Source organism: Triticum aestivum, chromosome 4A, assembly GCF_018294505.1.
Source record: "Triticum aestivum cultivar Chinese Spring chromosome 4A, IWGSC CS RefSeq v2.1, whole genome shotgun sequence".
NCBI lineage: Eukaryota > Viridiplantae > Streptophyta > Magnoliopsida > Poales > Poaceae > Triticum > Triticum aestivum.
The window spans coordinates 474,493,092-474,515,386 of NC_057803.1; the positions used below are offsets into that span (position 1 = coordinate 474,493,092).

At 44.8% G+C, this 22,295-nt stretch overlaps 1 protein-coding gene across 1 annotated transcript; it reads left to right on the forward strand.

Annotated features, from left to right (window-relative positions):
- Positions 1-12,143: 12,143 nt before the first annotated feature.
- Positions 12,144-14,969, forward strand: LOC100192139 (WRKY transcription factor 55). The gene is made up of 3 exons (XM_044508220.1): positions 12,144-12,373; positions 12,489-12,593; positions 14,169-14,969. Exons 1-3 carry the CDS (start codon positions 12,294-12,296, stop codon positions 14,650-14,652), a joined length of 669 nt encoding a protein of 222 aa, XP_044364155.1. The 5' UTR covers positions 12,144-12,293; the 3' UTR covers positions 14,653-14,969.
- The last annotated feature ends 7,326 nt before the right edge of the window (positions 14,970-22,295 follow it).

Below are 22,295 nucleotides of genomic sequence, written 5' to 3' on the forward strand. Positions count from 1 at the left end.
TGTGTTAGTGTTGGCTGTGTGCATCCTAGACCTGGCCATGAGCAGCCCGGCCCGGTCGGCCCGACCCGGCCCGACACAAAAAAGCCCGACCCAGCCTGGCCTGACGCTGCACCCGGGCCGGGCTCGGGCCTAGATTTTAAGCCCGAGGCCGGGCCGGGCTCGGGCCCGGGCCCGCTGTTTTCGCGATTTACTAAAGGGGCCCGGCCCATGGCCCGAGGCCTGACGGGCTTTAACACTTTCAGGCCGGGCTTGGGCTCAAAAATCAGGCCCGAAGGCCGGGCTCGGGCCTAGGTTTTCTATCACGGGCTTCGGTAGGCCCGGCCCGGCAGATGGCCAGGTATAGTTCATCCTAACTATGCAGAGGGTGGATGTTCGCTCATTGTGTTTGTATCCGCTTGATGCTTCATTGTGAATCAATAAAACATCCTTCATCGAGAAAAAAGGTAATTTATCCTACTCTTGTTCTAGGGATCATTATCCAACTAGTTGTTTTTTATAAGTGACTTTATTTCAATCTCGCGTGCGATAGTATAGCTTATCATCCCTGCTGGGTTCGACTTCACCTAATTGTTTGTTTGAGACAACTTACTTTGAGGCCTGTTCGGCAGCCCTCCGCTCAGCGGCTTTGCTTCTCGAGTGGCCGGAGCGGAGCGGCATGCAGTGCATTTTTCTGAAGTTGCAAAACTGGCGCTCCGTCCGCTCCCGTATTACACGGAGCTGGAGAGCTAACGAACATGGCCTGAATGTGCCATTTTTACATATTTCCTTTTTCATTATTTCTGGAATTTTGCCAAGAGCTTTAGCATCCAGGAACCGAACGAATAACGCAACCTCTTGCCATAAACACATTAGTAACATCTGTAGGGGATTTGCTTGCTTGGTTCTGCCATGTTACTTCCAATTTTTATAATACAGCTTTCTGTTTGTTGTGCCATATTAAATTATTATGGTATATCGAGTGCTGCATCAGATTAAGAAAGCAAAAGTGGTACCAAAACAAGTCAGGTGACAAAAGGTCGTCCGTCCGTGACGTCTTCTCGCTGTTTCTGGCGTCTTCTTAGCGACTCTGTGCGCGATCTCGTCGGCGATCTCTGCCGCTAAATCTCCACCAAAATCATCAATACACACAAATCCGTGCCTTGTTCCTCACCTCTCCTAGCTCGTGACAAGATCCCAGCCCTCCTGTACGGGATCCTTAAGAGGCCCATCGAAGGCAGAGTGAAACAGCCAGATTAGGATTAGTGAGGAGTGAGGAATCCAAGATCAGAGAGAGGTGCGAATCTGTGAGAGAACCCATCTCCAGAAGCCTTCGTCTCTACTAAGAGGCGCAGGGCCTTGGGCGAGTGGAGGCGGAGGATTTGGAGGCGTACAGGCGTGCCACCGTCCGCCCGCCCCAGAAGCTCTCAGCCTCAATGGGGGATCTGAAGCATGCATTCCTGGAAGGAGTTGAGGGGAAGCTCAGGAACCTGCAGCTCTCCGAAGCCGAAAAGAAAGGAATCAGGATTGGAAGAAAGCAGGCGTGCTCCTCGCAGGTGAGCAAGCTTCAGGCAGTAGGCAAACTTTTTTCAGAGAGACTAGCTAGAGCAGAACATGTGGGAAAATCGCTGGGAGCTGCGTGGAGCCCTTTCTTTGGTGTAGAATGCAGTAATCTTGGCAGGAACAGATTTCTATTTACTTTTCACCAAAAGGCTGATAAGGAGAAGGCTCTAGATGCTGGACCATGGAGTTTTAACAATGATTTATTGGTGATGGAAGATTTTGTGCCTAGTAAAACCATAGACGATTACGAATTCAGGACAATTCCTATATGGGCTAGAGCTTATGGTATCCCGATAGGGATGATGAGTAGAGAAACAGCAGAATTGGTCGGAGAACAAATTGGAGAATTTATTGAAGCAGACCCGGATGTTAATGGTGATTCAATGGGAGTATTTATGCGGATTAAAGTGCGAATAGATATTACAGTCCCAATCATGAGGTTCATTACATCAGTTATCGAAGAAGAAGAACAGGAGCAAGGAAATGAAATGATACTTGGGAGAGATGATGGAGACATAAATGAGAGCAAAAAGGAGGAAAAGATCATCTCCTTTACATACGAATATCTCCCTGACTTCTGCTATAGTTGTGGCATAATTGGGCATACTGAAAAGTCATGCCCAACTAGATCTAGAAGAACAGGGGCCAGACAGTTTGGACCATGGCTGCGGGCTATCATGCACAAGGGGAGCTCAAGTGAAGAAAGAAGCAAAAGCCCAAATGATAAAGGTAGATTCTGGCCAAGCAACAGTGCAGGAAGCAAGGGGAGCAAACAAGGCAGTGATGGGCCATCCTGGCGAAGAGATGAACCAAGCAGAGATGAAAACAAAAGACTAGGAATTGGGGAGGAAAAGGAAGTAATAGGCCCTCTCAAGTTAAAACATGAGGAGGACCAGAAACTAACGGAAGGAAGGAAACTAGACTACAGCACCGCAGGTATCCCAGGTGAATTCCTTTCGGAGAAGAAACAAATACCGGAAGCAGAAGGCAGTAAAACCGAACATAACGATAATATTACCACAAAAACAAATCAAGGGTCAGAGGGGCCAAAGATAGATATGCCAACAGAAGAGAAAGAAGGGGCCAAAAAAGAAGAAGAAAGCAAAGTCCAGAAGCCAAGGAAAGACACAAAGCAAGGTACTTTCAAGCGTTTCGAGAAAAGGGGAAATCGACAATACTATTCACTTGTGACAGAAGCAAAGAAGAGGAAGGGTGACACAATGGATGTCGATGATGAGTTAGAGTTAGCGAAGAAGGCGAAGATGGAGGTTGATGGGGATGCAGAAAAAGAAGAATGCACTAACTCGGAATATGGGAACGCCGGGCTGCAGGGTCAGCCTGGCGAGTCAAAATGAGAATTTTAGTGTGGAACTGCCGGGGATTGGGGAACGGCCCGGCAGTAAGAGGACTTCTGGATCTCCAGAAGCAGGTGGACCCCGACATCCTTTTCTTATCTGAAACCAAGAGGGATGAGAGGAGGATGGAAAGATTTAAATGGATGTTAGGGATGGGGAACATGGTAGTCAAAGATTGTGAAGGGAAGAGTGGGGGATTGGCGTTGCTATGGAAAAAAGAAGTAAATCTAGAGCTGCACAACTACTCCAGATATCACATTGATGCTATAATAGAGGAAAGAGATGGTTTCAAATGGCGATTTACAGGCATCTATGGAGAACCAGCAAGTGACAAAAGGAAGATAACATGGAGGTTAATGCGCATCCTAAATCAGCAGTTAAACCTCCCATGGTTATGCGCTGGCGATTTTAATGAGATCATGTATAATCATGAGAAGAAAGGGGGGCCAGCTAGAGCACAAAGCCAAATGGAGAATTTTAGAGCAGCTCTAGCAGACTGTGGATTGACAGATTTGGGCTATGTGGGGGACAAATACACATGGCGCAATCAGAGTTGGGATGTTAAACGCTTTGTTAAAGAAAGATTGGATAGAGCAGTGGGGACGAAGAGCTGGTGCACAAGATTCCCTTACTTCAAAGTTTTAAATGGGGACCCATACCACTCAGATCACAGACCAGTAACCATCCAAATAGAAGAATCTGAGAGTTCACATATGCCCAGGAGAAGGATTCGCAGCTTCAGGTTTGAAGCTAGATGGTTACAAGAAGAGGAATGTGAGTTTTTGGTTAATAATGCTTGGGCTAAAGCTAGCATACAAGGGGAACATAATACCCAGGGGATGTTACGCATGGTAGCAAGAGAGTTAAAGGACTGGGATGCTAATGTTTTAGGCGATCTCCAAAAGCGTATTAAAACCCTTAAGAAAGAACTGGAGGAGGTACGCAGAGGGGACATCAACCAAGAAGGAGTCAGCAGAGAGCACTTATTAATGGAGAAGCTAGACCGTTTGGAACAGCAGCAAGATACGCATTGGAAACAACGAGCCCATATTAAATGGTTGCAAGATGGTGACAAGAACACATCCTTCTTTCATGCTTTTGCCTCCGAAAGAAAGAAAAGGAATACCATTAAGAAACTTAAAAGGGAGGGTGGTAGTTGGGTGGAGGGGCAGGAACATTTGAAAGAGCATATTGCAAACTACTTTTCAAATATATTCTCCTCCACGATGACAGGAGATAATGGGGAAATTATGCGAGTGGTGCAGCCAAAGGTGACGCCAGAGATGAATGACATGCTATGTGCTGAATATACAGAAGAGGAGGTGAAAAGAGCCTTAGATAGCATCGGTGACTTAAAAGCTCCAGGACCTGATGGTATGCCAGCCATTTTCTTTAAAAGGTTTTGGAAAACAGTGGGGAACCAGATCACTAAAGAAGTTCTGCATATATTGAGAGGAGGAGATATGCCTGAAGGATGGAATGATACCCTAATAGTGCTTATTCCGAAGAACACCAAGCCAATGAGCTTAAAGGATCTAAGACCTATAAGTTTGTGCAATGTGGTATATAAGGTGGTCTCTAAGGCAATCACAAATAGACTCAAGGAAATTCTCCCCCACATTGTCTCCCCTAATCAGAGTGCCTTTGTACCCGGAAGACTAATTTCAGATAATATTCTATTGGCATATGAACTAACACATTTCCTACAAAGGAAAAGAAGGGGTCCCGTGGGCTATGCGGCCATCAAACTGGACATGAGCAAAGCTTACGACCGCGTTGAATGGAAATTTTTAGAAGATATGATGAAAAGATTGGGTTTTGATAGGAATTGGATCAGACTGATAATGAAGTGTGTCTCAACTGTCAAGTACCAAATCAAGGTGAACCAAGATACAACTGATATGATTACACCCCAAAGAGGACTGCGCCAAGGAGATCCACTTTCCCCTTATTTGTTCGTCATCTGTGCTGAGGGGTTCTCCTCTATGTTATATGAAGCTGAGATGAGGAGATCACTAAAAGGAATCAAGGTATGTAGGGGAGCCCCTAGTGTAAGCCATCTATTCTTTGCGGATGATTCATTACTTCTATTGGAGGCCAATGCTGAAAGTGCTCAGGAAATTAATAGAATTCTAAATCTTTATGAAGCTGCTTCAGGACAAGTGATTAATAAAGATAAATCCTCAATACTATTCAGTGCAAACACAAGGCAAGGGTTGAAGGAAAAAATGAAAAGCATTCTGCAAGTTACCTCTCAAGGTCTATTCCCAAGATATCTTGGTGTTCCATCCTATGTGGGTAAGGCCAAAGCAAGAACCTTTGAGTATGTAAAAGAGAGGGTGTGGAAAAAGATCCAAGGATGGAAGGAAAAACTCCTATCGAAAGGTGGAAAAGAAATCCTCATTAAAGCGGTAGCACAAGCAATCCCGGTGTATTCCATGGCTTGCTTTGATCTAACCAAGACCCTATGTGAAGAGTTGAGCAATATGATAAATAGATACTGGTGGAGCCAAGTGGATAAAGAGAATAAAATACATTGGGCTAGCTGGGAGAAGATGACGAAGACGAAGAAAACAGGAGGCTTGGGATTTAGGGATCTCCATGCCTTCAATCTGGCCATGCTTGCAAGGCAAGCATGGAGGCTCATTCAAAACCCAGCTTCCTTATGTGCGCAGGTCCTGTCAGCAAGATACTATTCAGATGGCTCAGTTCTTCAAGCCAGGCCTAGAAGCGGCATATCCTACACATGGCGCAGTATACTAAAAGGAGTAGATCTGCTCAAGAAAGGGATCATATGGAGAGTAGGCAGTGGTAGCAACATCAATATTTGGTCTGATCCCTGGATTCCAAGAGGAAGTACTAGGAGAGTCATCACACAGAGGGGTGGAAATGTTGTAACTAAAGTAAATGATTTGATTGATCCTACCACAAACAATTGGGATGAAGACTTAGTTAGACAAACCTTTCTCCCTGAAGATGCAAATATTATTCTACAAATCCCAATTCATACACATGAAGATGATTGCATAGCATGGCATTATGATAAAAAAGGTATATTTTCGGTGAAATCAGCTTATAGAGTTGCTGTAGACACCACGGCTCGTGAATCTATTTCAGGACTAACTTCTTCCTCAAGTACAGATGAAGATACATGTGGTTTTAATTGGCCAAAGTTGTGGTCGCTTCCCCTCCCCAACAAGGTTCTTCACTTCTTATGGCGCATGTCCACAAATACCTTACCACTGCGCATGAAGCTCCAGCAAAGAGGTATGCAAGTTGACACCCGTTGTCCAATCTGTTTTCGGTTGGATGAGGATGGTGGCCATTGTTTCATTAAGTGTAAGAGGGTAAAGGATGTGTGGAGGAAAGCTCAGTTGGAGCATGTCAGATTACAAATTCTAGATTGTACTGATGCACTGAGCTGTATGGAGAAAATATTGAACCTCAATGAAGAAGAAAAAATTAAATCATGCCTGCTTCTCTGGCGTTGGTGGCATGAGAGGAATAGAGCAAATGCAGGAAATGAAATTAAACCTTCTGATGAAATATGTCATTCTATTAACTATCTTTTTATGCAATTTTCTAAGGTAAGGCAAGAAGGGAGAATACAAGAGCAACAACAAAAAGAAAGATGGTCCAGACCTCCACCGAAGATCTTGAAAATCAACACTGACGGCGCCTACCTGAAGGAATCAAATTCTGGAGGTTGGGGCTTTGTTATCAGGAACGATTGTGGTATGGTAATAGCAGCTGGTGCAGGAAATTTGGGGCAAGTTTCGAATGCGCTCCATTCGGAGGCAATGGCAATGTTGCATGCCATAAACGCAGCTATTCAGATGGGTTGTCACTGTGTCATAATGGAGACTGACTCTGTGCAATTTCAGTCAGCAGTGAACAATGAAGACTATGATCTCTCTACATTAGGAGCTATTTTCAAAGATATTAAATTTAAGCTGAGAGTAAGCTTCAATCATGTAACTGTTGTGTCTTGTCCTAGAACTTGTAATGTAGTGGCACACTGTTTAGCAGCGTATGGTACTAAACTAGGAGCTGGCATAAGTGAGATTTGGCTTGATGAATGTCCAGACTTTGTAAATGACGCTGTTGCCGGCGACTTGTCCAGCATTGGTTCTTAATGGAATGTTTCGTGTTCTCTTTCAAAAAAAAAAACAAGTCAGGTGACTAAGACTCTGAAGTGATCTTCCAGGAACCATCCCACCGCCACCGGCACAGATAGGACAATCAAGATTAATGATGGACAGATCGTTCTTCTCCTGGATCGATAAAGAGTGATCAATTTGCACGCTTGGAACAACGCAGCTACACATGCATGCAGATACCGGATCCACCAGCATTCGTCTTTGTTTTCTCCCATTATTAGCCCCATGATTGAGTTTAATTAAGTCACACAAATCCAGAGCATCTGGGCTAGTATAATTATGTTTAGAGAGTTCCTTTTTGGTTTTGCTAAATCTCAATTGAATGGAATTTTTTTAACTCTTTTACTTCGCTGTCGATGCTGAGAACTATCGGTCTCACATTATTTTTACCTTCAACAGAGGCAGAAGATTTGATCTTTGATTAATTAAGTCACACAAATCCATAGCATCTGTGCTAGTATAATTTTGTTCAGAGAGTTTGTTTTAGGTTTTGCTAAATCTCAACTGAATGGATTTTTACAATTTTACTTTTCGGCTGATGCTGAGAACTATCTATCTCAAAAAAAATTCTTAAACGGAAGCAAAAGATTTGTCCACTTAATTAACTAAAAACCAATACAAACAGAGCATGTGTAGACAACTCATAAAGCATGAATGCACGATTGACCTGACAAATATTCCCAATGCACACCAATAACAAAGCTTCACAGCTCTACATCGTAAAGGAACCTTCCAACAAGAACACCTCGACTGAAGACAACGAACATTACCAAATCCATAGTGATAAGCCAAACCACAAGGATAGTCCAAGAGACCAGGGTCATCCATTAGGCAGTCATGGAGGGCACGTCCCCCTTCTTGAATTTGCCCCTGGTCGCCTTCCTCGCCAGGAGGCAAGCAATCGACTTGCCAGATTTAGAGTTAGCCGCCTCCAGGTCGGCGATCAAGTCGTAAAGCTATTTCTCAATTAGCTGTCAATGCACCTGCCTCAACAATGTCGCCATCCACAGACACCACCTGCCCAATGGTCACTGACGAGTTAGTGACAGTAGCATCCAAACCTTCAAGACATAGTGGTTGGTTGTGCTCCAACGATGGTAGTAAGGGTGTTGCGGCCACCATTAAGGCCCCTAGCGAGCCCATCTCCTTTAGAAACACCATCGATACAGGTATAGGGGCGCCCTACATAGCTCCTGAAGTCGGTCGAGAAGTATGTTTTTTTCGCTCAACTAAGACGTAAACAAACACTTCTATGATTTTTTTTAACTACATTAAGAAAATATTACAACACTGGTATTATTTTCTCAATATGTATGAAGAAATTAATAAACTCAATCAAAATTATGGTTCCTCAGTGGGCACAGTCGTAACCAAGCTTTTTTTGGTTATTGTTTGGAGACATTTATTAGTACTCCAATCTCATGGAAATGACACGGTGACAAGGTGGTTTTCTTTGGTTGTGTGCACTTTTTATACAGGGCAAGAAAATCAATACGATAAGTCATTAGCAAAAAAAATCAATATGATAAGTGTGCTATCTTACAAAAATATATCCTCAAGGCTCTTTCTAGAGCACGAGTTAAATGTTTTTAGGTTCAGTTTTAGTTTCCCACGGAACCAAACTGTTCCTAAAAAATAATTATTGGTTGCTTGTCATTGTGCTAAGTTTGTCATGAAAATTAACAAATTTTGGAAGGAAGAAAAATGCAAGAAGCAATCGATCTGGTCCCAGCAATCCAAATAATCTAATCCTGGCACTGTTTGAGTGTATCACCAGAAGTTCTTGACGACTACTCTATCGTCCGCAAGAAAACAATAAAAATGCATTGAGGTGATGCGGCTACAACTAGAGCCACAATCTCAAATAGCTAAAATATTTCTCATGCAATTCTGAGATGGCCAGATGGCTTCTCTTGATTTCTGTGGTCCACTGGTCCTTGAAAGTGAAATGGTTTAGTTGATTAGTCACTTGATTCCATGACGAGTTTTTTTAGAAAGCTGATGGCCATGATCTCTGGTACAACTGTAGAAGAAAAAACAGCTAATAATTCTGCCAACAATTCAAACGTTAGCTCGCTTTCCATGCTGCAAGCGATCATGGATTTTCTTTTACATTTACCTTTTGTTCCTTTTTCTAATGTTCATTTGCATTATGAAGTGCGATGAATTATGCCATTTTCACAAGGTTTATGATACTTATTACAAGGGCATATATTTTTGCAACCAAGTTGTCATTAGTGGCCACTGTAAGGCCAAGGGGGCCTTGGAGGTGATAGAGTCAGTCAGATGTTTGATAACTTTCAGAAGCATCGGAGACAAGTGGGGGCGGCAATCCTGAAGGATTTCATTTTTGATACTGCTCTTGAGGTGTCGAGTCGTGACTTTCAGGATGAAAACTTAAGGTCCGACCTTCATTGATAATTGCCTTGCTGAAGGTATTGTTTTGAGAGTTGGGACTTTCTTCAGAGTGAAAACCTAAGATCTTGGATCAGACGACGAGGGCGTTTGTGCACTGTTTCCTTCTTGAAGACGTCGCTTTTGGAGATCTTTTGTGTTTTCCGAGTGGTGGCTTGTGTGCTGCTGCTTAGAGAAGTTGATTATTGTGGCGAGGTATTTGTTTTTTTCAGGCTATGTGCATCTTAAATGTCTTTGAGACGTCTTATTAGTGCATAGATGGATGTAATTAGTATCTTCGCGATATTAATATTTTTTTCAAAAAGAAGTGGCCACTGTAAACCAGTAGGAATACCACTAAATTAAACTAGGAGTCATTAACTAGACTTGTTCTTCCAACCCTTCACCTTTCTTTTTATATATCATATCCTTTCCACGTAACTGCTTTAAAAAGACTATTACTGAGAGATTAGGGTACATAAGACGGTATTAAAATTTGTTGATTGATTCCAGTGCTAGCCTGTGTCGGTAGGATTGATCCACCAAACCCAAGATTTTGTGCTCACAAAGCTAAACCTTTCTTCTACTTAATTAACAACTAACATAAGACCAAACTGCATGAGATGGAAAGGAAAATATGTATCGCGGGGCATGAGCTGTCCCCCCTGCACATGGGGCTGCATTGACATTTGCATATAGTTTTTCTCAGAATTCAGGATCCATGTGCCGGGCTGTCATGACGACTCATGCCACTAGCTGATTGCCGTTGCCGCTCCCTGTTTTCGTTGTAGATACAAAGGAAATATTGGTAATGGAGAGGAACATCCTTCTGGTTTTTCTGTGGAGTAAGATGCACATGGTTATCTTTTTTTTTTTGTGGAAATGAAGGTATACCCCGGCCTCTGCATCATAAGGATGCATGCAGTCATCTTATTAAAAGTTCGCAAAGTAACACAAAGTTGTCAAAGTATTACAGCTCGCAAGTGGAGCGAAAAGAAAACCGAAACAAAGTTCATGCCAACAAACATAACCGGAATGGCAAAAAAAAAAGGATAAGCTCCCTAGACTCCTATTCTGTTATGCGACCGCCATCCGAACCGGTTGAATAAAGCCTGTGCTACCATCTCCCAGTGGATGCACCCAGTAACCAACGGCTCCCTGGATTCCATAGGAGTGAGTAAGGATCACGTATGGATCCAAGCAGTAGCTCTGAAGATGACTGCAAGAAAGATAAATTATTTTGCCTGTTAAATATCAAATCATTCCTGCAATTCCATATAGCCCACAAAAGCGCACATATTCCGATCCGAATACGGGCCGCCGTAGTATGTTCAACCCCAGTTAACCACGTTCCAAACAATGTTGTAATGTCAACTGGAGGAATCCTTACTAAACAACAAATCAAACTTCACATATGGATATTTAACAAATGTGCAAAATCCTTCAAAAATATTGTAATACTTCTGAATAAAAAATTCTTTAGTAAAAAATAATACTCCTAGAAGAAAAGGTTCAAAGCAAGAGAAATTATTTCTAGAAAAAAGATTGATTGGCAATGAGGAACAACTTTCTATTTTCTTTCATGGAGTAAGACGCACACGGTTATCATTTATTATAGTTTATGTATCCATTGAACCACATATTTGTGGCATTGGGACAATTTGGGTTAGATTTAATCTCAAAACAGATTTACTCTTCTATTGTAAAACTCAAAGCCTCTTTGATTTGTAAGATCTTCGTAATGCATAAGTATAGAAGTAACATAGATTCATCATGTCAAGCTTTGAAAATCCTGCATGACTTAAGTAATATTTGGTTGTACATAGAAAAAGGAATAATACCGAATATCATTTGTCGTCACAACCCATGGTTTTGACGCGCCGAAAGACCGATTGATGTCGCAGCCATAGGCGCGGGCTGCGCCGCACCGAAAAACTTGACCTATTGGCATGGGCTGCACGAGGCCGAAAGACCAATTGATGTCACAACCGTTGACGAGGGTTGCGCCACACCGAAAGACTAGTTGATCTATTAGTGTGGGTTATGCGGGACCGAAAGACCGATTGTTTTCGCAACCATTGACGCGGGCTGCGTCACACCAAAAGACTAGTTGACGTATTGGCGCGGGCTGCACGACGCCGAAAGACCGATTGATGTCGCAACCATTGGCACGGGCTGCGCCGCACCGAAAGACCAGTTGACATCAGAACCATTGGTGTGGGTTGCGCGGCGCCGAAAGACCGATTGATGTCGCAACCATTGGTGTAGGTTGCGCCGCACCGAAAGACCCGTTAGCGTCACAAACCATTGGCTCGGGCTGCGCCACACTAAAATACCACTTATCGTCATAAACCATTGGCGCGGGTTGCGCCGCACCGAAAGTTTGGTTACCGTCACAACCACCGGCGCGGACTGCACCGCCCCGAAACACCATATTATGAACGTTTTCATAAATTTAGGAAACGGTCATAAATATAGAGACCGGATTATCAACATATTTTTAAATACTTTTAAATTGAATTTTTTAAACAAAAGTAGTACACTCTTGGAAGAAAAGGTTCAAAAAGCAGGAGGAAATGTCTGGATTGGGGGGGGGGGGGGGGGGGGGGAGTAATAAGCGCCGTTAAGGGAAGCATGGGAGAGGGGGCGACGCGTGTTAACGTTGAAGAATGCTCCTCCCCGCGCCGTCGTTGTTTAATGCTATAAATAAAGCTAGTCAGAGAGACCGAGGAAGGCCCCAGCAGAAACGTCGCCTCTTCTCCACCGCCGGCCCACAAAATCCCAAGGCCTCTCCCTCCGTCCTCTCTCCTCGCTTCCCTTCTCCTTCTCCGACCGACCCACCTCCATGGCCCTGGACTCCGTCCCTTCCTACCCCAGCGACCTGGGATCCAGCGGCAGGGCGACCAGGACCCAGCAAAGAATCCGGTACGCTCCCGCGGTTTGCCCTGCTAATTTCTCGCGGCAGAAGGTCGACGCTTTGCGCTTCAGTTTCTTGATTTCCCTTCTCTGCTCTTGCCGTCGCTCTGCGTGGTGACGCCAGGAAGGAGGAGCGGACGTGGACGGCGGACACCTACGCGCCGTACGACGACGGGCACCAGTGGAGGAAGTACGGCGAGAAGAAGCTCTCCAACTCCAACTTCCCGAGGTCTGCTTCTTGGCCGATTCGCTCCATTCCCCCAAGCTCCATGTTTTTCCTATTCCCGTTCATGCATGTGTTGCCTGTGAGTGGTCAAGTAATTTCAAGTAGAACGGTTGGTTTCTAGGTGTTGGTAGATCTGCTGGTGAATTAGCAGGGACTGAAATTGGGCGAATTTACCGAGGGCGTGTGTTGATCTGGAGCATTTGGGGGGGCCTGGACCTTCTACTCCTTTTTCTAACAGGAAGAATTCCTAGCTCGCAATATCAAGAAAATTAGCCAATATATATGCATGCAAGATCATCTTTTTAGTCTACTATAGGTGGAGAACATGTCTCTCAGATATAATACATGTTTATTAACTAGTAATCTTTAGTTTCTATAACATTATACATACAAATAGAAACATTTCTTTGTATGCAGGTTGTGAATGGGCCAGATATCAAAATCAAAACAATTAAACTTACTTTTTTGGAATAATAAAACTTCATCAGTACCACAAATCACATCACCGCTTACCGCACCCAGAGTTTGTGTATTAGCAGGCGGTCTGGTCAATGTATTTGATTCTTTGCAGCAAACTCTGTTGTGGACATAACATATTGCGTGGCTTTCCACTAGTTACTTCTTGGCGGAACTAGAATGCGACAAGTGTCGGCATAGCCCTTAATCAAGTGGAAAGTAAAGGCATGCTCGTCAAGACGTCAACTAAAAACTGTTTATGTAATCGGCGTAGGGACCTTCACAGCGGCTATCTCTTACGTAATTGACAACCCAGCAAGACAAATAAAAATCCAAAAAGTGCTGGCTCGCCATACGGATAAAAAAAATCGCAACTGGACCTCCTTTGTTGCCTGTCATTTGCAAGTCGTTTGAAATCTAATATATATCACTAGCAGGCTAGAAGTTTCCTCATTTGTTTTGCCCACTTGTCCTGATTCGAGTCTGCAACCTTTAGCATCATGCCGACGGTCTCAGCTAATACTTCTTTTACTTCCTTGGAGACTGGAGACTGGTTGGCCCGTGATGCGACCCAACATCGATCCTGTTAGTCCGTCAAGAGACTGGTCATAGATGTTAACGTTTCTTCTTTTAGAAAACAGTAGATAAAAGGTCCCTAAAAGCGTGTGGTACTATGGAACATTTTGGCCTAATTTTAATAGATTGAATGTTGATTGGGGGGAGGGGGGGGGGTTGAAAATAAGCACACGATTTAACAATTGTGCTTCTTTATAGGAATGTTGTAAGTAATGTTACTCTGTGCATGTATGCTTAGTTGCTTACTTAAAGTACTCTAATGTGAAGAAGAATAAGGCAAGTTGGCAGAGGAAAGGTGTCAAAATTTACTTGTACTTTCCTCAAAAAGAAAATTACTTGCACTGTCATTAGATGGGACACTACACCACAGAAGCCATGCCAAATGTATGCGCTCTCGAATGCACCTATTGTATGTCTATACTTCCCTAACTAGTCCTGGAAATGCATTTGCTCTTGAATGCAACTATTGTCTGCCTATATTTTGTCAAAGATTTCTTCTGTTTCCTTCGGGCTTGGAAACTCAAATCTGCGTTGTACAATTTGCAGGTTCTACTACAGATGTACCTACAAGACTGACCTGAAGTGCCCTGCGACAAAACAAGTCCAGCAGAAGGACATGAGCGACCCACCATTGTTCACGGTCACTTACTTCAACCATCACAGCTGCAACACCACCTCGAGGCCCATCGGCAGCGCCCCAGACACCACTGAGCAGTCGTCCTCGAGGAGGGCGGTGTCCATCTGCTTCGGGTCGCATGCCACCGGCGAGCAGCCGACATTCCTAACGTCGCCGGGCACACTGCAGTCACCAGCGAGCACAACCAACCAACAGAACGACAGAGGCGCTTACGGTCACCAGTTTCAGTGGACAGACACATCACCGTCGGCAGGCGATGCCCCAGTCAAGATGGAGACCGACAGTCTCGCCGGAACAGGCGCTTCGTCTGGCGCTGCTAGCGGCCATGCTCTGTCGAGGACACTGCTGCCGATCGGCCAGTCGAGATGCATCGAGTACTTTCAGTTCTTGTGATGGAAGTGTGCTGGGGAGCTTCTTGGTCCTTGTTGCACGTTGAGTCTGAGTAGCGTACGACTGCTGTTCTGAAGTTCTGAAGGATCCACATCGAGAGATTACTGCCGCTGCTGCCACCGCTGTTCTTTTGCTTCCTTTGCATTCAGATTCGAGCCAGATTTGTGTGCTTGGATGATGTAAAGAACTAGACTGAAGTTCATTTATTTATCCAGTAGTACATCACCTTGAAAAAGAAAAGGTAATGTTTCCCATTTGGAAGTAGTTTGGCTCGCCGTTCGGTCAATAATGAAGTACTGCAAGGTTTCAGATTCCCTGGATATGTCTGTTGGTTTATGCAACTTACTACCTCTGTACACTAATACTCCCTCCGTAAACTAATATAAGAGCGTTTAGAACACTATTTTAGTGATCTAAACATTCTTATATTAGTTTACAGAGGGAGTACAAGATATTTTTGCAGTAACATCTTACATTAGAGTACAGAGGTAGTACTATATTACTCCCTCTGTTCCCAATATATGTTTTGCATGTGGAAAGTTGTGGAAGCGTTTCTACTCTCCATACAGGAAGAGCCGCATGTTATATATTGATATGTGTCGAGAGCCGTCTCGTGGCGTTACAGGGTGCGATCGTAAGCTAACGATCGAGAGATACAATAGGGAGAAGAGATAGAAAGATAAGAGAGAATTAAAACAAACTCTATCTCTAACTACCTAAGATAAACATGGCACATATGGAACATAACCAACGTGACATGATGTTTAACACTTCCCCATAATCAAAACCGGAACATCACTTCCCCATAATCAAAACCGAACCAGGTTGAGATTACGCCGAAAATCTTCAAAGCTTCTAGTTGGTAGCGCCTTTGTAAACCCATCTGCAATTTGATCCTTGGATGAAATGAACCCGATCTCTAATTCTTTGTTGGCAACTCGTTCCTGACAAAATGAAAATCTATCTCGATGTATTTGGTCCTGGCATAGAAAACTGGATTAGCAGACAAATAAGTTGCACCAAGATTATCACACCAAAGACAAGGTGTTGGAGTTCTTAATATTCCCAACTCTTTCAGTATTGCTTGGATCCAAATGACTTCAGCTGTAGCGTTTGCCAGGGCTTTGTATTCTGCTTCAGTGCTAGACCTAGAAACAATGGCTTGTTTCTTTGCACACCAAGAGACTAAGTTTGGGCCATGAAAAATTGCAAATTCCCCGGTGGACCTTCTATCATCCAAGCAGCCAGTCCAATCCGCATCAGAGAAGGCACTAATGCCCATGGAGGATGATCGGTTGATGGAAAGGCCCATACTAACAGTGTTCTTGACATACCGTAAGATGCGTTTTGCTGCTGTCCGGTGAGCTGTGGTAGGTGCATGCAAGAACTGGCAAACCTCGTTGACTGCAAATGAGATGTCAGGACGAGTAAGTGTTAAGTATTGAAGCGCACCAACTATACTTCTATAACTGGTGCTGTCATCCTGATTCAAGAGTGTTCCCTCTGTGAGGGACAGTGTTTCTGAACTTGACAGAGGGGTCGGTGATGGTTTACAATCCTGCATGCCAACTCTGCTCAACAAGTCAGTGGCATATTTTCCTTGAGAAAGATGAATGCCATGATCAGTTTTCTTAACTTCAATGCCTAGAAAATAATGTAAGTCTCCCAAATCTTTGAGAGCAAATTCTGACCGAAGATCACTGAGTAATGCTGTAATTGCTTCATTGGACGAGCTAGTCACAATTATATCATCAACATAAATGAGAACAAAGATGGCAATTTGAAACTTGTTGTAAATAAACAGAGAAGTGTCAGACTTTGATGGAATAAACCCAAGTGCTTGCAACTTCATACTCAACCGAGAATACCAAGCTCTGGGGGCTTGCTTGAGTCCATACAGAGCCTTGTCAAGCTTACAAACATGGAAAGGTGCATTTGGATCTGCAAACCCAGGAGGTTATTTCATATACACCTCTTCTTCCAGAACACCATGAAGAAACGCGTTCAGTACGTCTAGCTGGCGAAGACTCCATCCCCTGAAAACAACAATAGAGAGCACAAGACGAATAGTTGCTGTTTTGATGACTGGACTAAACGTGTCCTCATAGTCAATACCATACTGTTGCTTGAAACCCTTTGCAACTAAGCGGGTTTTGTAGCGGTCAATAGTGCCATCAGATTTTCTTTTAACTCGATAGACCCATTTGCAATCAATAAGGTTTATACCTTGGCGATGAGGGACTAAATGCCATGTCTTGTTACGTTGCAACTCATATATTTCTTCCTGCATTGCTTGTTTCCATCTAGTGTCTCCAAGAGCAGCAGCGAGCGACTTTGGTTCACTGGATTGCCCTGTCAAACACGTGAGGCCATACTTGGAAATATTTTGTAATTAATTCTGTTAATAACTCCCTGTTGCAGCCTGGTTCGTGTAGAACGGACTGCAGAAAAAGGAGCCACAGAAGATCCGGGCACTTGAGGAGGATCAGCCGCAGCAGATCCCGAGGGAGATCCTGGTGCGCTGACAGCGCCCGATCCCGAAGACGCCTCGGGACGAAGCGAGGCGACCAGGCCCACGTCGCGGTCAGGCACGGTTGTCTCACGGTCGGGGGAGACCGCGGGAGTGGAGGGCCCAGGCGCAGGGGGGCGGCACGCGGAGCCCTCAGGTTGGCTAGGCCGGCACGCGCGTGGAGAGGCGGGAGAGCCAGGCGATGGCCCAGCTGGTGGCGCCGATCTCGAAGCGGATCGGGGCGCTACAGGCGGGACGTCGACAGCAGGCGCCTGGGTGGATCCCGAGGCGGATTGCATGGCAGAGGGGGGTAATCCCGATGAGGATCCTCCAGGGGATTCCGTGCACATAAAATGCTGCACTGTAGTGCCATTTTGAACACCATTTTCAACACCATTTGCACTATTTCTTTCACTGTTTATTGCTGAAACACAAAGCTTAGGTATAAAGTTAGGAGGGTTAGGCAAATATTGATCATCACAATTATTTTCTTCCCCATTTGCACCATTGTATAGACTAGAGGGCAAAAGGAGAATTTCTTTGCGAAGAAGGGCACCGGCATTGGGATGGAGTGTGGCAAAGGGAAACTGGGTTTCGTCAAAGACAACATCCCGGGAGATATACACTCGACCGATAGAGATATCTAAGCACTTAACTCCTTTATGTTGTGTACTATAGCCAAGAAAAACACACTGTTTCGAACGAAACATGAGTTTACGGTTGTTGTATGGACGGAGATTGGGCCAACATGCACACCCAAAGACACGTAGTGGAGCATAATCTGGTTTGACATTCAAAAGACGCTCGGTGGGAGTTTCATTTTTGATGACACGGCTGGGTAGAATATTAATGAGATGCACAGCTGTGAGAAAGGCTTCATCCCAAAACTTTAATGGCATGGACGCAGCGGCAAGCAAAGCAAGGCCTACCTCAACAATGTGTCTGTGTTTGCGCTCTGCCGAGCCATTTTGCTGGTGAGCGTGGGGGCAGGAGACATGGTGAGATATTCCCAACCTTTGAAAAAAGGAATTGAGTTTTTCGTACTCACCACCCCAGTCGGATTGGACGGCAAGGATTTTGCTATTAAATTGTCTTTCAACAAGTGCTTGAAAGTTTTGGAAGACTTGGAACACATCACATCTTTTCTTAAGAAGGTATATCCACGTATATTTGCTAAAGTCATCGATAAAGCTAACATAATAAGCATGTCTACCAATAGAAAGAGGAGCAGGACCCCATACATCAGAGAATATGAGTTGTAAAGGTTTAGTAGACACACTAGTTGAGACAGGATATGGCAACTGATGACTTTTAGCTCTTTAGCAAGAATCACACACTGTTTCAGAATTATGCTCTCCAACAACTGAGAGATTATTTTTGCTAAGAATTTGCTTGACAATAGAAAAGGAAGGATGGCCCAAACGGGCATGCCATCTCTCTATAGAGAGTCTAATGGCACTACACACTTGTTTATTGAATCTGCTAACTTTGGGAATCAAAGGGTACAGTCCATCAACGCATCTACCTCGGTAAAGGATTTGCTTCGTGACCTGATCCTTGATCAAGAAAAAGAATGGGTGAAACTCTAGAAAAACATGATTGTCAAGAGCAATACGATGTACAGAGAGAAGGTGTTTCGATGAACTAGGACAATGATGAATATTGTTAAGATGTATATCTCTATGCGGGGAATGAATAATTGAATGACCAATATTGCTTATCTCCATACCTGAACCATCAGCATTATGGACTTGATCATGCCCGTTGTATCTTTCATGCATGGTGACCTTCTCTAGTTCATGGGTGATGTGGTCGGTGGCTCCAGAATCAACATACCAATTTGAATCTGCACCATAGCTTGTGTTTGCCGCAGCAGCAATTTTCTTCTTGCGTGAGTTATCTTTAGCATATCGCCACCTGCATTCTTTTGCTATGTGATTAGTTTTCTTACAAATTTGACACTTGCCCTCATACTCATCATACCCACGAAAGTTGTTGTTGTAGTTGTTTTGGCCGCCCCTATTGTTGTTGTAGAAGGGTCGGCCTCCTCCCTGGTGATGGTTGTTGTAGTTGGAGCCGCCGCCGCCGCTGTTGTTGGAGTAGTGGCTGCCACCACCACCCCCGTAGTGGTTGCCTTTGTCGCCGTAGTGGCCTCCGCCGCCACCGTTGGGGTAGTAGCCGTCGCCGCCATGTCCATCACGACGGGAGCCGCCGCCGCCGTTGCCGCGGTAGCCTTTGGGCGGGCCACCTCCACGGCCGCGTGATGCGGCGTTGGCCGACGACTTGAAGGCGCCGGCGCCCGTGCCCTGGAACATCTCCACCCTCTGATCGAAGGTAGCAACCATGCCGAAGAGCTCATCTACAGAAACATCATCAGGGTGAACATCAAGGGCAGAGATGATTTGTTGGTAATCCATGTCTAGGCCAGAGATGATGTGAGAGACAAGCTCATTTCTGTGATAGGTTTGCCGGCTGCAACTAACTCATCGGCAAGACCTCGCATGTGACCAAAGTATGTGGCGGCAGATTGGGTTCCTTTCTGGAAGGTGGTGAGGGAGATGCGAACGTGGTTTGCTTTGGAGCGGGACTGGGCAGAAAACATATTGGCAAGGGCTGTCCAGATTGCATGAGACGTATCTAGGGAAGCAACCTGAACTAGCACCTCCTTGGAGAGATTGCGGAGTAGGTAGGCGATGAATTGTTGATCCTGGATCAACCAAGAAGCATAAGCAGGGTTAGGAACGACCTGATCTTTGCCCTCGGAGGTTTTGCTGACTAGGGTTTTTTCTGGTTCGGCGGTGGTTTTGTCAAGGTATCCAAAGAGACCGGCCCCCATGATCTGGGATCGGGCTTGAGCACGCCAAAGAACATAGTTCGATCTGGTGAGAGGTTCTGAGACATTGTTGTTGAGGCCGGAGGAAGCTACGGCGGTGGAGGTCGACATAGTCGAGCTTTGGAGGAAGGAGGATAGCTAGACGAGGTGGAAGAAGATCACTCTGATTACCATGTGGAAAGTTGTGGAAGCGTTCCTACTCTCCATACAGGGAGAGCCGCATGTTATATATTGATATGTGTCGAGAGCCGTCTCGTGGTGTTACAGGGTGCGATCGTAAGCTAACGATCGAGAGATACAATAGGGAGAAGAGATAGAAAGATAAGAGAGAATTAAAACAAACTCTATCTCTAACTACCTAAGATAAACATGGCACATATGGAACATAACCAACGCGGCATGATGTTTAACATTGCATATTTCGATATGGACTATATACCGAGTGAAATGAGTAAACAAACACACTGAAACATACATGTCTACGTACATCTGATTCAGATAAAAGTTAGAGCATCTTATATTTATGAATGGAGGGAGTATCGCCTTAGTTTTTTTTCAGCGGTACAAGGGGGAGAAGAACAGCTCATCACAACCACACCATTCGAATGAGTGCATAGATTTAACTCCAGAAAGGTATGTCAAGGCAAGGCAAGGCTCTTCACAATCATGTTGGGGAACGTAGTAATTTCAAAAATTTCCTATGCACACTCAAAATCATGGTGATGCATAGCAACGAGAGGGGAGAGTGTTATCTACGTACCCTCGTAGACCGGAAGCGGAAGCGTTAGCACAACGCGGTTGATGTAGTCGTACGTCTTCACGGCCCGACCGATCAAGCACCGAAACTACGGCACCTCCGAGTTCTAGCACACGTTCAGCTCGATGACGATCCCCGGACTCCGATCCAGCAAAGTTTCGGGGAAGAGTTCCGTCAGCACAACAGCGTGGTGACGATCTTGATGTTCTACTGTCGCAGGGCTTCGCCTAAGCACCACTACAATATTATCGAGGACTATGGTGGAAGGGGGCACCGCACACGGCTAAGAGAACGATCCTAGAGATCAACTTGTGTGTCTAGGGGTGCCCCTGCCCTCGTATATAAAGGAGCCAAGGGGGGGGGTGCGGCCGGCCTTAGGAGGAGGCGCGCAGGAGGAGTCCTACTCCTACTGGGAGTAGGACTCCCCTCCCTTTCCCTAGTTGGATTAGGACTTGGGGGGAAGGAGGAGAGGGAAGAAAGGAAAGGGGGGGGGGGCGCCGCCCCCCCTCCTTGTCCAATTCGGACTTGGGGGGAAGGGGCGCGCGGCAGCCCCTAGGCCTCCTCTCCTCTTTCTCCACTAGGCCCATTAAGGCCCATTAGGTTACCGGGGGGTTCTGGTAACCTCTCGGTACTCCGATAAAATGCCGATTTCACCCGGAACACTTCTGATGTCCAAATATAGGCTTCCAATATATCAATCTTTATGTCTTGACCATTTCGAGACTCCTCGTCATGTCCGTGATCACATCCGGGACTCCGAACTAACTTCGGTACATCAAAACTCATAAACTCATAATATAACTGTCATCGAAACCTTAAGCGTGCGGACCCTACGGGTTCGAGAACAATGTAGACATGACCGAGACACGTCTCCGGTCAATAACCAATAGTGGAACCTGGATGCTCATATTGGCTCCCACATATTCTACGAAGATCTTTATCGGTCAGACCGCATAACAACATACGTTGTTCCCTTTGTCATCGGTATGTTACTTGCCCGAGATTCGATCGTCGGTATCTCAATACCTAGTTCAATCTCGTTACCGGCAAGTCTCTTTACTCATTTCGTAATACATCATCTCGCAACTAACTCATTAGTTGCAATGCTTGCAAGGCTTATGTGATGTGCATTACCGAGAGGACCCGGAGATACCTCTCCAACAATCGGAGTGACAAATCCTAATCTCGAAATACGTCAACCCAACATGTACCTTTGGAGACACCTGTAGAGCTCCTTTATAATCACCCAGTTACGTTGTGACGTTTGGTAGCACACAAAGTGTTCCTCCGGTAAACGGGAGTTGCATAATCTCATAGTCATAGGAACATGTATAAGTCATGAAGAAAGCAATAGCAACATACTAAATGATTGAGTGCTAAGCTAACGGAATGGGTCAAGTCAATCACATCATTCTCCTAATGATGTGATCCCATTAATCAAATAACAACTCTTTGTCTATGGTTAGGAAACATAACCATCTTTGATTAACGAGCTAGTCAAGTAGAGGCATACTAGTGATATTTTGTTTGTCTATGTATTCACACAT